The 15770-nt window shown below is 55.3% G+C and overlaps 1 protein-coding gene across 1 annotated transcript; it reads right to left on the bottom strand.

Moving 5' to 3' along the window:
• Window positions 1–1041: 1041 nt before the first annotated feature.
• SLC9A5 (solute carrier family 9 member A5) lies at window positions 1042–15544 on the bottom strand. Its single transcript, XM_005152428.3, is given in 16 exon segments — window positions 1042–3090; window positions 3370–3501; window positions 3724–3793; window positions 4729–4899; window positions 5029–5155; window positions 5340–5428; window positions 5641–5770; window positions 6611–6681; window positions 6786–6875; window positions 7564–7766; window positions 7949–8169; window positions 8304–8481; window positions 8857–8935; window positions 9232–9395; window positions 10077–10379; window positions 15367–15544. Coding segments are annotated over 16 exon segments (2628 nt in total). The 5' UTR covers window positions 15500–15544; the 3' UTR covers window positions 1042–2623.
• Between the last annotated feature and the right edge of the window lie 226 nt (window positions 15545–15770).

Below are 15770 nucleotides of genomic sequence, written 5' to 3'. Positions count from 1 at the left end.
AAGCCCCTTGCTTTTAATTGTTCTCTTCCTCCTTTTGTTGTTTTTTTTTGTTACTAATTCCCAGCTTCCCTGATCAACAGCCTCCTTCTTTCCTCCATGAGTTAGAGGGGAATCTTGAGGCCCCTGCACTGTTTGGTCCTGGAGCAAGCAGTCCTGCTTCCTCTCAGCTTCCCTGACATCTTGAAGCTTACTGACAGCATCCCGTGTTCAGATAACTTTATAGGACAACATCAACCAGTCCCAGTGTTTCTGGAAGCTGAGATGTCTACTTTTCCTTCTCTGAGGGGCTTAATGTCAGAGACCCACCACTTCCAGGAAAACAACCTGGCCCACACAACCTGGTGCACTGCCAAGGCACTCACCTCTGCAGGGAATACTGGCACTGATGTCTAGCACACAGAGTCCAGCTTGGCCAGAATTGCTAGTCAGTGGGACACAAGGCAGCAGCTTCCAGAGGGACCAGTGCAAAGCTTTGAGTGCTAGGAGCTGTATAGAGACCCTGCCAAAAAGGACCTGTGGGTGATGGTAGATGCCAGGTTGAACACAAACCACACATCTTGAACACAAACCACACATCTACCTTATGAATCAAGTCTCCCTGAGGAGAAGCGGAGCCAGCAGATTGAAGGAGGTGCAATGCTAGCACATACAAATGCAGGATGGTTCATGTGATCCAGGATGCCCTGGAACAGACCCATTTGAACTGCGTTTGGCAAAGGGAGAGGAAGTATGGACATGGAATCGTGTGGGCTCCCATCACTCTGGTGTTGTGCACAACACTGGAGTTGTAGTGCCCTGCTGGCCTCTTGCTGGCTGTTCCCCACAGCCTGGCCTAATGACAGCTACAGGCAAGCTTCTCTTGGGAAATAATTTCACATTTTCCACAAACATCCTCAAAACTAGGAAACCCAGTTAGTTACAGTGAGTCTGAGAGGAGGCTGTGGTCTCAGGTGGAGAGGAACAGAGGGAGAACTGAACCAGAGTCTGCATCAACCAGGACATGCAGAGGTTCCCAGAAAGCAGAGAGATCAGACCACAATGTCTGCTCCAACTTAGCTTTATTGAACATTACAAAATACTCTGCATATATTTTCACATTTAAAGAATATTCTTGCAAATAAGAGATTAAGTCTTGAGTCATCCAGGGTGCCCATGGCTACAGAAAACACTGACTCAGCTAGGGATTTAGTATGGCCCAATATCAGCAATCAAAACTAGAATAAGGCATACCAGAAATGCAAAACTATATAAAAACCTTTTAAAAACTTCATGCTCATCCAGTGGAACAGGTATCAAGCACAATAGCCGTTGACGAGCCTTGCTGACAGCACCAGGGGGTACCACCAGCTTGCCTGCTCCACACTGGGCTCACTCACCCAGTACATCCATGTATCCCCAAGTGTCACCTGCTGTCCCAGCACACCCCTGCAGCTGGAACAGGCAGTTATTTACCTGCTCTGGGGCATTACCAGCCCAAATCCCCATTCTTCCTTCAGATGAGTGAGTGCCCAGCTGCTGTGCTGAGCTTTTGCATGCAGAGCAGCTTTTGGGGAGCAATTCTTGGTCTTTGGGGTGACACCAGGGCTGTTGCCACCAGATCCTGCCAGCCTCTTAGAAGGGCCCAAGGATGGCTGGGAGGTGGTGGCAACAGACCTTGAAGATGCATGTGGTTCTCACCTATCACCCCTGTTGCTGATGTACATTCATACCTGCTGCTCCTTCAACCCTTGCCCCATGACCAGCCTTACCAGCTGATGAGCCCCAGGCAACTGGAGAGACTGGTATGCTGGCAGGATGAATACCAAGGTTGCTATGCAGGGCAGCTGACCCCTACCAAAGTCTGAAAGCTGAACATGGCATTTTTGGGGACTCATCCAGGCCACAGGCATGAGGCTGGCACAGCAGGTTGGCTGCTAGAGGAGCCCTAGCATACAGGTTCACTAGTTGAGCTTCTTGTGGAGCCAGAGCCCAGAAGAGCTGCTCCCAGTCCTGAGAAGGTCATGGCGTTGCCTCTGTGGTACCTCTATAGCCCAGGAATGCAGAGCTGCCATGGCAAGAAGCCCATCTCTGACCTTCTGGGTGCATCCATGCATGCTGTGAGGAACCAGCACTGTAGCCACTTTAAAGTCAACAGCCCACCACTGGCTGTGAATGGGCTCCCATGCACCGGCACAGCTCTCAGTGCTCTCCCCAGAGGTCTACTCACAGCAGGATGGAGAGCAGCTCCACCATGCTGCTACACCCATGAGCAGCCACAACCCATTAACCAGCACCCACACACCCCAGGGCAGCACAGCCACTACAGGATGGAGTCCCTTTGGGATCCCAGCCCTGGGAGGAACATCTCTGCCCTCCCAGCTACAGAGATACATATCCTGAGAGGAAGAATGAGGTTTGGGATCTGGGGGAATGGAGGCTGGTACCTGCTGTTGCAGCAGAAATCCCAATTATCAACCAGTTTGTATCAATAAGTGCATAGGCAAAGCCCACCCTGGAGTGCAGCTCTGGGAGGAGTAGTGGGTTCTTCTGCCACTCCTGGAGTTTATGGAGACACACAAGCTTTACAACTCTAGACAGCAGAACGGCCACAGCCCTCATCCCTTTCACCATCCACAGTGTGCCCTCAGAGGTGGCTCGCTCAGTTGAACATCAGCCCCCTGGGCTCCGCGGTCGGCAGCACCCTGCCCTGCTTCTCTGTGGCCATAAAAAGCTGCATTTCCTGCTGCTCTGCACCACTGGGGTTGCTGTCATCTTGTGATCGCCCATTCTTAGAGACATGGCTGGGGAACTGGAAGCAGGAGCTCTGCTCCGGCACGACTTGGCTCACAGACTGGGGTTGCTCCTCCAGAACAGGGCAGGCAAACCTCCGGTGCTGAGGTCCACTCTCAATGCCTGGCGGGGAAGCAATGCTCTCCAGGGAGGAGATACTTTGGTTCCACGCCTTCTGCATATCCACTGGCACGATTTTGGTGGTCTCCGAAGAGATGTAAACAGCCAGACCAGCCTGGTCTCCTTTCCATGGCAGCTCCTTCTCTGCCAAAGTGGGCGAGGGAGGGATGATGCAGGGGCTGGGGCAGACATCCAGGCTGTCTGAGGGTGCAGGAGTGACAGTGAGATTTTGCACAGGTCTTGGTTCCTCCTCGGGCTCTGCAAACATTGCAGAACCAACCACTACCAAATTGTCAGCTGGCCCAGGCATGCAGGAGCCACAGGGAAGGCTCTGCCGTGCCACCAGAGGCACAGAGAACAGGGATTCTCCCATTCAGGCTCTGCTGACTTTGAGTTTGCCTAGGCCAAAGCAATTTAGTGGCCCAGGAAGGACAAGTTACTTAATGGCAGCTGCCCTGGCATGGGAGCAACAGTGCCTACCAGAAGCTGTCTTTCCCTGCAGGACTTCGTCGGTGGCTCGAGCAATGAACACAATCCCTTCATCATCCTCTCTCTCTGTCTCTGAGCCATCACTCTCCTCCTCCTCGGAGCTGATCATCACCAGGACAGGAGCTGCAGCCAGATGGAGGGAGTTGCTTTGGAGGATGGGGCACCCTGTGGGGGAGGACTGCACCCATGGGAGAAGGACTTGGTGCTAGTACAACCATTTGTGCTGTTGTGCCACCATGCTGGCAGTAGGCAGGCACAGGGGGCTGCTCCCATCCCATCCAATGCCACCCCACCCCACCAGGTCCCCATGTAGGACTTGCAGACCTTGCCTGCCACCCGCCTCACCAGCATCCTGCCAGGGGACATTTCTGTGCATCTTGTCATTGAGAGCCTCTCTGGTCACAGAGATGTTCTTCTGTGAAGGAAGAGGGACCATCTGGGACCTGCCCCAAGCAAACCCATAACCCCAGCACAGATGGCCCTGTAAGCCACCCAGCTTCCCACCCCAGCCAAATTCCTAGCCGTTAGGCATTGCATCTTCATAACCCTACAACAAATAGCTCAGTTTCAATGGCTTCAAAAACCTCTAAATGACAGAAGATACCTAAGGCTCAGTTTAAGCCACACGGCCTGGCTCTGCAGCAATGTTCAGGCTACTTTATACTGAGTGCTCTTGGAAAACAAACATGGGGCTTCCTCAGGGCTTGGGACTGCTTTGCCCAGGGAAAAGCTGCACCACAGCAGTGCTGGGATGGTGAGCACACATGGACATGTAACACCCAAGTGCTCACAAAGAGCAAATGACAGGCTGAGAGAGCTGGGCTTGTTCAGCCCGGAGAAGAAAAGGCTCTGGGGACCTTAGAGCAGCTCCAGTGCCTAAAGGGGCCACATGAAACCTGGAGAGGGGCTTTGGACAATGACCTGTAGGGACAGGACAAGGGGGAATGGCTTTAACCTGACAGAGGGGAGATTGAGATGAGCTCTTAGGCAGAAGTTCTTCCCTGTGAGGGTGCTGAGGCCCTGGCACAGGTTGCCCAGAGAAGCTGTGGCTGCCCCATCCCTGGCAGTGTTCAAGGTCAGGTTGGACAGGGCTTGGAGCAACATGGTGTATTGAAAGGTGTCCCTGCCCATAGCAGGGGATGGGAACTGGATGAGCTTTAGGGTCCTTTCCAACTCAAAATGAGGCTGTGATTCTATGATATGCAGGACTAACATGAGATTAGCAGCTTTCCCCCCTGTTTCTGCAGCTGCTGATGCCCTTCAGCACCTCATCTATAGCCTGCTGTCTGCATCCTCAGGAAGGCCAAATTTCAGAGCTAGGAAAGGAGCAGAATGCTGGGGAGTGCTTGCCTTTTTCCTGCCCTTTTCCTTCAGCCTGGCCTTACTCTTGGAGAAGCAGATGTTGTGCTTTGTGGACTTGAAGGTCTCCAGCCGCCTCCTCATGTTCTGACGGAAGATTTCTTTGTCTTGGCGCTCTTGTTTATCTGGAGAGATGAAGTGACGGCTGTAGCTGGCCTTGTACTGGCCGAGGGAGAGGCAAAGAGACATACGGTGAGCAGCTGGCCCCACAGAGCACCCTCCATCCCTGCTCCTCTTGTGGGTGCTTCTACCCTAAGGGTCAGCTGCACGCCATGGTGAGGGAGTGCTCACCCGCCGGCGTGGCTTGTACAGGCTCCCTCGCAGCACGTGGTGCATGGCAGCATCCTCCTTGTCCCGCCGGCTCCGCACAGTGTCAATCACCTGCATGTCCAGGCAAGCGCCACTCCCACTCTCCCTCCTGAGGGGAGATGGAGATGGAAATGAAGATGGAGGTGGAGATAGATGGAGTTGGCGGGACTGGGCTACATGCCCCCATCCTATCAGCCTTCTGCCAGCCCTGTCACAACACATCCCCATGTAAAAGGGAAGATGCAGGAGTCCAGCAAGGTCTGCCCAGGGGCTTGGGGAATGCTTGTACTCACAGGAGGTTTGTGACTGATGACTCCGAAATGGACGTGCGGCTGGGCATAGAGGGCAGAGCCAGCTTGGCAGCAGAGAACGCATGTCCACCCTGGGAGATGGTAGGGCAAGGCTGGCAGCAGGGCAGCAAGGACCTCACTGGTCTGAAGGTCCCCACTGCCTGGCCTGCGGGTACATGTGTAGCCATACATGGAGGAGCCACCACCCCAGGCCACCAGCTCCTGTTGGGGCCATCCCACCACCCGGTCCCTACAATGTCCCTAGTGGGGAGGCTGATAGCAACATGGATGTTCAGCTTGATACCTGGTCAACGAAGCTGATAGCATCACGGATGTTCAGCTTGTAGTAAACATCCCAGATCTCATCCCGCAGCCTGTAGGCAGATTTCCGCATCAGGAGCTGGCTCAGGTACCTCTTATCAAACTGTTCCCACCTGCCATAAGATGAAGACATGGGTGTTTAGCACTCAGGGATACCACAGCCAGGGACCCCTGCCCATGTAAGGTTGAGTGTCCAAAGCATGCTGAAAGCAGGCTGCACACACAGGACCTGCCTCTGCCCAGGAACACACTGCCAGGGAGAGCAGGAGAACAGGGGACATGCTGCTCTTCATCTCTGCACAAGGGGAAGTCAGAAACAAGTGGGTCTGTGGGAGTGGAACTGGGGCCAGCTGCTGCCCAGCTGGAGCACTTCCTCTCCAGGAAACAGGCTTTTCTCATCCTGTTCCTGTCACTGTGCTGCAGATAAACACTGCCCAGGCCTTAACAGGGCCATTCCCTCCTCAGCACCCAGCTCTCCACCCATGGAGAGTCACTGGGCCATAGCCTCATGCCCCATCCCTAGCAGTGTTCAAGGCCAGGCTGGACAGGACTTGGAGCAACCTGCTCTAGTAGATGGTGTCCCTGCCCATGGCAGCAACTGGATGATCTTTAAAGTCTCTTCCAACCCAAACCATTCTATGATTACCACCACCACGGACACCCCATGACCCCCCAGTAGCTCCAGCACAGGCAAAGAATGCCAGCTCCTGCAGCATCCCCAGCTCCACCTCCCTGACCTCTCTCTGGGATGCTTTAGGTACTTTGGTCTGCTGTATAATAGGAAATGGTCCATTTCCAGATGGACTGATGGATGGACATACAACCTTCTTAGTCCTACTGCCCTGCCTACAGCCGGGCTGTCCTCCAGGGGGGACCCTGCTATGTTGTCATAACTGGCATGATGTGCCCCTTCCATCTGATGGCTGGCAGAGGATCCTGGGTAAGATACTCACTTGTCCCGCCAGTAATGGTAGCCATGGTGGCCCACAATATCCTCCACTGCTGCCATGATGTGGTCAAAGGCCTTGAGTGAAGAGAAGAGTGTGAGAGCAGTGACAAGGCTGCAGGTGCCCTGGGGGTGCTGAGGCAGCACAGGGAGCCCAGGCAGCCTTCAGTAACAGCACCTACGTGCTCATGCAGCTCCTCGTTCAGTGTGGGCTTGTGGTGATCACTGCGCTTCACCTTCAGCCACGTCACCAGGGGTTTGATGGTGAGGCCCTGGAATGCAGGAAAAGGCAAGGGAAAGACTGGGAGGGCAAGAGGGTGAGTGGCTGGGGCAAGGGAAGCAGAAGTAGCAAGAAGTCCCTAAATCATGTGACTAAGGGACATGGATTAGTGGTGGACTTGGCAGTCCTGGGGTAAGGGTTGCACTTGATGATCTTAAAGGTCTTTTCCAACACAGTTGATCTTATGATTCTGTGAAGTGACAGCAGCTATGCCAGTAGTGCATATCCCTACCAACCTGAGCCTCTGTGCCTGGACCTGGGCAATGCTCACATGTCAAAGGCAGCAACCATGTTGTACCCAGTCAAGTCCCCCTTCCCCTAGGATCACATCTGTCCACCCTTCGTCTCCCCAGGGTGCAGGGACTGCAGAGCCAGGGTCCATCAATAGTATTGTAAAGAGAACATTCTCAACACACTGTTGCTGCTGCTGGAGTCAACCCCAGAACAAGAAGCCAGTGGGGAAACAATGTGGGCCATGGCCTCACCATTGCAACAGTCACCACCATGGACCTCCACACCAGCCTGGTGATGGGTGAAGTGCCACGAGGCACTGAGAACCAAAGGTCACTTGAAAAAAAGTACTTGCCCCAAACCCATGGCCCCAAGCACCCACCTGGCCCCCCAGGCCACCTCTAGGGCAAGAAGGCAGCACTGGAGAAGGGCACAGTGCCCATCCTCACCTGCACAATGACAGTGAAGAACACCACCACAATGGTTGTTGCCACAAAATAGTCCTTGGCTTTCACCTTTGTCCTGTCCAGCAGGATGACCAGGGCAAAGGCCACAGCCCCGCGGAGGCCACCATATGACATGACCAGTTGGTCTATCCTGTCCAGAGGAATGAGGCGGAAGCGGTTGAGCACACAGGTCTGCAGGACAACACCTAGGGAAGAAGGAGGAGAGCCTGGAATGCTGGCAGAGATGCTGGGATTCTCCTGGAGATGGGGCAAACCCCATCCAGGAACCATGGCTGGCCTCATACCCCAGCATTTCATGGGGGATGCCACTTTTTGATATGAAGAGAGCTGGGTGCTACTGGCCAGAGGCACCAAGGGGCAGACTTACCCACAGCTCTGAAGAGCAGTATAAAGAACAGGGTGCCCAGCACCAGTGCTGTGTCCCATGCCCATTTGGAGGTGTCCACTGCTGAGATGCCCAGAAACATGAAGATGATGGTCTCTGAGCTGCTGGCCAGTGTCTTCATGGTGTACTTGACTGTGGTGCGGGACTTCTGGGAGATATTGGCTTCTACATACTTCTTGCAGCAGATCCCACAGAAGGTGACTCTGCAGAGGGGAAGAGGGAGCTGGCAAGATCTTGCAGTGGGATGAGAAGTGGGTCTGCTCACCACCTCTTGCTGCTCAGTGCTGCACCCCTGATTTCCTGGACTCCCCACTCCATGGGATGCCCCAGAACTCACGCCAGGATGGAGGAGAGTGAGACCATCTCAGCAACAAGGTATGCAACATAGGCCAGGAGGAAAACGAAGAGTGGCTCGATGATGCGCACGTGCTTGGTGAACCGTGTGATCAGGGCCAGGAGGAAGGCAAAGAGCAGCCCCACAGCCGTGCCCCCCAGGCTCACCAGGAAGAAGGAAGCTGGTGGGGGGAGAAGACTCATCTGCACTATAAGCAATCAAGCCCAGCTTCTGTGCCCCCATGACCATACCATGCTGGGCTGACCCCTGTGCTCCCACCCAGCTCCCCACCAAGGTGTCCCATGATGATGGCCAGGATGTGTAGAAGAGGCCCTCAGTGACATGCAGTGCTGGGGAATGGTTGGACTTGATGATCTTGAAGGTTTTTCCAACCTGGTTGATTCTATGATTATGACTACTATTCTGATTATGTGACCACTGGGATGGAGATGACAGAGCTGTGATGCTCACTGCCACAGAGTAGGACAGCACCTGTGCCTTCCTCCAGCACTACCACGCTGGAGAAGACGGAGGGGCTGGTGGGGCACATACTCACCTACCCCCTTCACGTAGTCTGTGGCACGGATATGCTCTGGGCCCAGCTCCACAAAAGAGTTGAAGACCTTGTACAGCACCTGCAGGCAAGGCAAATGCCTCGGGGAAGGCAGGGTATTATCCTGCCTTGAGAGGGACAGCACCCATGGGCAGGATGGACCCTGCAGAAAAGGCATCACCCACCCCAAATCTGCCAGGTAACACAGCTCATCTCGACAAGCAAAGTCCCACAGGGCCAGGAGAGAGGAAAGGCCAAGAGAGCATCGAGCTGCCCACTGCTTGGGGATGTCACCTGCATCCTCTGCCTATCCTGGGGGACTTCAGCACTCTGGCCCAAACCTGGCTCCACATTAGGGTCCCCAAAGCTCCAACTCACCACAGTGACAGCATCATTCAGAAGAGACTCGCCAAACACAATGATGAAGAGGGTCTCATTTACATGGACCTCTTCAAAGACAGCCAGCACTGCCACAGGGTCCACAGCTGAGATGAGGCTGCCGAAGAGCAGGAAGTCCATCAACCCAGCTTCAACGCCTGGATCTGCTAGGACAGAAGGACCAAATTCAGGCAGACCATCTGCCCCAGAGTCCCTCTCATCAGCCTGAAACAAGCCAGTCCCTCATCTGCTCCTGGTCATTTGGCTGCAGCATCCCGCCTTGGGATGCAGTGGGCTGAGCCTGGGAGTGCTCCCAGACATTTGGGGTCTCCCAGGCGAAGCATGTTCTTGCTGCATCATGAGGGCCGCAGGGCTTGGATGTCCCCCTTGCACCCAGGTGCATTGTTGCCCCTTCAGTAGGTGTGGACCAAAGGAGGCTTAGCAGCCCCACCTCAGGTCCAGGCATCAAGAGGTTCCTGGGGACTCAGGAGAGCTCAAACCATAGCCCAGGCCCCCAAAGGCCAGTAGCTCCAGCCAAGGACAGGGAACACAGCAGTGAGTCAGCAGAGCTAGTCAAGGTCTGGGACAAAAATAGCAAAGACACGAGTCACCCAGTGCCAAGCCAGACCCGTCTGTCCTGCATGCTTGACAGTCTTGCCAGAGCACCATTTCTGGGATGCCAGGACCCTGCTCCTGCCATAATTCCTGGAGTCCATAGCCAGGCCAGGCAGTGGACTCTGAACCTGGGGGTATTTTGCCCTTCCAACCCATCTTTTGGGTTGGGTGATGGGGATGGTTGGTTGGGTTGGGGATGTGGTCTAAGCTAAACAGCCCTGTGCACGCACCCATGACCCCGGCCTGGTGCAGCCCCCAGAGTGCAGTGCCAGTGGTGAAGGAGTTCCAGAGGGTGCCCACCACCGCGTAGGTCAGGATGGCACCAATGTTGTCGAAGAACAGCCGGCTGGGCATGAAGTAGCCTGAGTCGAGCACGATGGGGGGCAGGAGGAACAGGAAGAACATGTTGGGCTCCAGCTGATACTCAGCTTTCTTTGCCACAGCCAACACAATGCCCCCCAGGCCCAGTCCCAGCAGGATAAGGAGGCAGCTCTCTGGCACGATGGATGTCACCTTCCTTGACAGATGGAAAACTAGAAGGGAAGGAGGAATGAGAGCATCAGCCAAACAGACAGAGCACCTCAGATCCACAAGCTCTGCAGAAGGCTTGGCTGACACATGACGGACGCCAGGGAGGACAAGGAAGCACTTAAGGCAGCTTTGTGGCCATGTGTGCACAGACCTTCCAGCTAGCTCCCAGGTCAGGATTTCAGGTCCCTGACCTTTTGGGGTATTCCTTTCCTCCTCAGACACTGTCTATCAAGCCAAGCAGCCAGGCATTTTGCTTTACTTGGCCTCTATTATCTGCCCTTAAGGAATCAAAGTAGCCAGCAAGCACGTTCACAGTATCACAAGCAATGCTGGCTGCTGTCTCAGACATCCTGGTTCACCGGTACACGTTCCCCCACTCAGAGATGAGGATGCTCAGCCCTGGTGAAGAGGTGACCTTGTTTGCAGCCGTCTGAGCAAGCAGGGGGAGCAGCATGCAAAACACTGCAGCACTAGGCAATCTCCATGCCCTCAGCACCAGCTAAACTACCTGCATGCAAAAACCAGGCACATGGGAGCTGCAGATCTAGAGATCACTTCATTCCCTGTGAGGTCTGGACCAAATCTTAAGCTGCCACAGATCAGGATATATTTTTACAGCCTGCAGGCTATGTTCTGGTATTCATCCATCAGCAATGTGGCAGTGAGCCTGAAGCTCAGGCACAAGCCAGTAAGATGTCATACCAGACAGCACAAGGCACTCATTCCTCCAGGCAGCCTTGTCCCCAAGGCCAGGGCATCCTGTGTAATCACAAATCATTCCAGCTTTCTGGTGGGCAAGCCCCCATCCCTGAGGATTTCTCCTACCTAGAGTAGGGTGTTGTATTTTTGGTACCCCTCAACGGGCAGTGCTTGGGGCAAGCCTGTTGAGGGTCACAGTGGTTTTGCTCCCCTCATTGAGTTCTGCCATTCATCCAGCCCACCTCTCTAGCTTGACTTGGCCATCAGATGAAGAAACCTTGTCCTGTGCCAGAGCCACCTCTGTCCTTGATCAGCCAGCAGGTACAAGGGACAACATGGCAGCCTCTGAGCCATCACTTGGCTGCAAGCCCAGCCCTGCTGCCAACCCAAAACCGAGTCCCTAAAACACTTTAGCTGGATTAGAGATGCCCATTGCTTGTGCCAAGTCATCCTGCCAGAAGGAAAGCTGTGCTGTGGTCACACCCCAGCCCTAGGTCACTTGGCTTCTTTCCTCCTTAGGAACCCCCATGGACACACCTCAAGTTCTCCTTAGGCCTGGGTCCTCTCTCCAGTGCCGTAGACCTGGAGAGGAGCCCAGGAACATGCAGCACTTCATCATCAGGTTTCCATACCCTTGACTTTTCCCTTTGAACCTGTCCCAGCCCTGCTCTGTCCTTTCTGGAGCAGGTCCCAGAGTCCCTGAGATGCAGACACCCTGGAAACTGAGGCCATCACCTCCTGTTCTTCCTTTCTTCTTTCCTAACATCACTTAGTTGATTTGCTTTCCTTTGCTGCAGCTGAGCACTGAATTAGAGGAGATAATTCAATCTCAGAGATCTGGTTCTTAACTAGAGACAACATCTTTGAGCCCACCACCAAATGTGCAGGCTAAGGGCTGCTTTTCCTCTTGCCGAGACCTTCCCAGTGACCGGCACTGCTCCTTGGCATGGTGAGCCATGTCTGTGCCATCCTGGTGAGCTCCAGCACTGCTTCCCTGCCATAACACACCGGGAACACTGCCTCAGCCATGAGGAGATGGGCAACTACCTGAAGGGGAAAGAGCTGCAGAGCACCCATGGCCAAGCCTCCATCATGGCTCTGTGGTTTGGCAGCTGAGCCTAGGGCATCCCATTTGCCCCCATTTGCCCCCATCTGCCTGTGTTTGATCCAGCCATGAAGGCAGGGGCAATATGGACACTACAGCCTTCCCAACCCACCCACAGCCCAGAGAAGGGCTGGCTGAGCTCCAGCCCAGCAGAATTCCCACTAAATGACCACAGAAGCTGCGGGAAAGCCCTTTTCACCCCACATAAGCCAGGCAAAGGCAGCACTGGTGGGTACATGGTGCCTGTAGCATGCTGCAAAATCACTTCCCACCCACGGGAAAACAGCTCCCAAGTTTTCCAGAAAGGAACAAGGCATCTGGCCACTTTCTGCACACTTGGGATCATTGCCAAGATCCCTGCTCCAGCAACCCATCTGCGCTCTCCATGCTGCAAAGATATGCCCTGTCTGGCTGGAGAGATTTGAGAGAGCCCACAGAGATGATATGGGGACATGGCTCCTGGCTGTCATCCATCATTCCTTCCCCCAGGCCAAAAACTTGGGCAAAGAAGGGAGCAGCATTGATGGGAAAGACCTTGCTTGTCCACAGAGCCCTTGGCTGAGGGGGAATGCTGCCATCCTCCCAAGTGAATAACAGCATACACGCTCCTTTGTGCCATGGGAAGCAGCCAGCGGGGATGGATAGAACGAGCTCTAATTTTACACATGCTAGTCAAGGATTTCAGTATTAAAGGTTCCCACAGCAACAGTAACTTAGCCACATGTGAATTAACTTCAGAGCCATAATCCACTCTCAGGCATTTATAATACATGATTTGTCACTGGGAAGACTCGGGTCCAAAACCTGCCTCTGCTCCTCCAGTGCTGGGAGAACGGTGAAACACCTAAACCAAGACGCGAACACAGAGGTGGTGGTGCAAAGGGAGAGGGTTGTGATCCATGGGGATGCTGCTCGGTGGAAAAAGTTGCCACCATTGCACTTAAATTCAGCAGCAGTTCAGCTCTTGACTTCAAGGGTAATTGAATTCTGACCAAGGAACACCATTAGGTGTTCAAGACCAGGTTTGACAGGGCTTGGAGCAACCTGCTCTAGTGGAAGATGTCCCTGCCCATGGCAGGGGATTGGAAATGGATGAGCTTTAAGGTGCCTTCCAACACAAATCAGTTTGTGATTATATGATTCTGGCAAAGTCCTGCCAATGGGGCAACTGTGGGAGCATGTCTGGGGCATGATTACCTCCCTCTCCCCACACACGTTCAAGGAGACCTGTGCTCTGACCAGGGACAGAAAAGGCAGCAAAGCCCAGATGATGTCTTGCTGTGCAGGAAGGCAACACCCAAGCCAGTTTCTCCCCGCCCCGGGTGTTTGCTGGCTTGGGGCACCCTGGCATCGTGACTGCCTCGGAGAACAGAGACCACAGTGTCATTTCCCCATCACCCAGGCGCAGAGCTGCTTCCTCCCCTGCAGTCACAGGGCTGTGAGCTGGCAGCCCAGTGCCACAACTCCAATGGCTCCTCTGCACCAGCCTACACCCAGTGTCCATGGTGCTGCAGCCAGCCCTGCCCCTCTGCTCCAAAGCATCCTTCACCCCTGGCTCCAACTCCTCCGGGCTCCCATGTGCCCTGGGAACCATGTGTGCCACCTCAAGGGACACCAGCTGCATGGTCCCATGCCAGGGAGCATGAGATCCTGAGGCTATGTGGATGTGGAGTGACCTACTGGATGGGACTGCTCGCAGCCCTTCCCCCAGGTGTGGATGTTGCTCCTGGCTTCAGGCTCCCAGTATCCATTGGACCCACTGGATGTACTGAGCCAGGCAGCCCAGAGCTACAGACCTCCAGGGTTGTGTCTCCCAGATGACAGTGGCCATCAGCTTGCCTCAAGCCTGGAAGAGCATGGCAGGGCTGGGGACTTGGGAATGGCCCCAGCTTGCCCCCGGGTGGTGATGGGAGCACATCAAGGGAAACCCACACAGGGAGCAGCTCCAGGGAGGTGCTTGAGAGAATCAAATAAAAGCCATCGAAAGGAATCACCTCTCTCATCTTTTGTGGTAGGAGAGATGCACTCAGCAGCTGGAGGTGGCAGAGCTGAAGACAGAGGGTTACATTTTTAAGCCTACGACATCCTTTAATTCATTCCTCGCAATGCTATAGATCTCCTTTGTGAGAAGGCGAGAAAGGAGAGAAGCACGAGCTCCATAGCAGTGGGTTCAGTGATCCTTGGGGATAGGCAGAGACCTACTGGTGCCCACAGCAGAAGCTGAACACTGCATACTGAGACCTATTGCTGGTCCCTGGCTGCTCAGAGTCTCCCCTACCTAAATCTGAACCCACGCTTCTTGAGCCAGCTCCAAACTATGGGAGTGCTTGTGCCCCCTGCCACGGGGGCTGTGCTCACAGTGTGGCCTCCGAGGAGGGAACAAACCTGCCTCAAGGTCACAAACTCATCCCCTGGGCCCAGCACAGGGACACTGTTAGGGATCAGCCCTCTAGGGACCCTGGTCAGCACCCACACATGGGGATATCCTCCCCATCACCCAGGGAGCAGGGGTGGGCACAGCCCTGCAGCACCTCACCCACCTCATCCTCACACCTTCCTCCTCCTCCTTGCCTCCCCCTGACTGTGTGCTCCAGTGCTGGGGAACACAAGAGTCTGAGGCCATGTGAATGTGGAGTGACTCACAGCAAGGGATCATAGGCGCAAACCCATCTCCAGGCTGCTGGGGACACATTTTGCCCAACACCTGCACCATTGGGTGCACTTCCTGGGGCTGGGGGGCTACCAAGCAGTCTCCAGCCCAGCTGATAGCATGTGCTGTGCCAGCCTCTGGGGCACAGGATATCTTTTGGGGGCATCTCTGCTCTGCTCTTCTCATGAGCCCTCCCTCTGTGCCCACCCATCCATCCATCAATCACAGGGAAAACGGGCCCAGGCCCCTGCGTTGTTCCTTGGGCTGTGCCTTCACTTCCTCCCACGGAAGGGGTTGGGGGATGAGCCATGGGATCGTGCCGGGCACTGCAGCCCGGCTGAGGATGGTTGATCAGATGATGGTCCCCATTTGTCCCCATGACCTGTGTCCTGGGAGGCAGTGGCAACCCTCACCCTGCACGCAGGGATGTCGTATTCCACCCTACCCTCTCCGCGATGGGCGCAGCAGCTCCCCGTGCCTCGGGGGACCGGAGCTGCGGAAGCGGTGGCGGGGGACCGGACACACGGACACTCACCGATCTTGGCTAGGCTGGCCACTAGGATCCAGGCGGCCACCAGGCAGGGCGCCTGCACCTCCTGCCACTGCCACCGCAGCAGCTCAACGCTCTCCGGGGCGGCGAGGCTAGGGGAGGCCGCCGGCGGCTGCATGGCCGCATCCCTCCGCTCCGCTCCTGCCGCTCCCCGCCGTTCTGCCGCGATACCGGCCCTCGCCCGCGTCACGCGCACGTCCCGCTCCGGGCCGGCCCCCCTCCGCCCCACGCCACCGGCTCCGCCAGCCCCTCCCTCCCGCCAACCCTCTCCGTACTGCCGGGGGCGCCGGCACTGGCCTGCACACCCCTCGCACCCCGCTCCGCCCCGGCTCGACTGCACCCCCCGGTGTCCGCCTGTGCTGGACCCGGTCCCCTCCAGTGTCCCTGCA

Source organism: Melopsittacus undulatus, chromosome Z, assembly GCF_012275295.1.
Source record: "Melopsittacus undulatus isolate bMelUnd1 chromosome Z, bMelUnd1.mat.Z, whole genome shotgun sequence".
Classification (NCBI taxonomy): Eukaryota; Metazoa; Chordata; class Aves; order Psittaciformes; family Psittaculidae; genus Melopsittacus; species Melopsittacus undulatus.
Note: the sequence above shows the minus strand (reverse complement) of the source record. Positions and strands in the feature narration are given on the sequence as shown.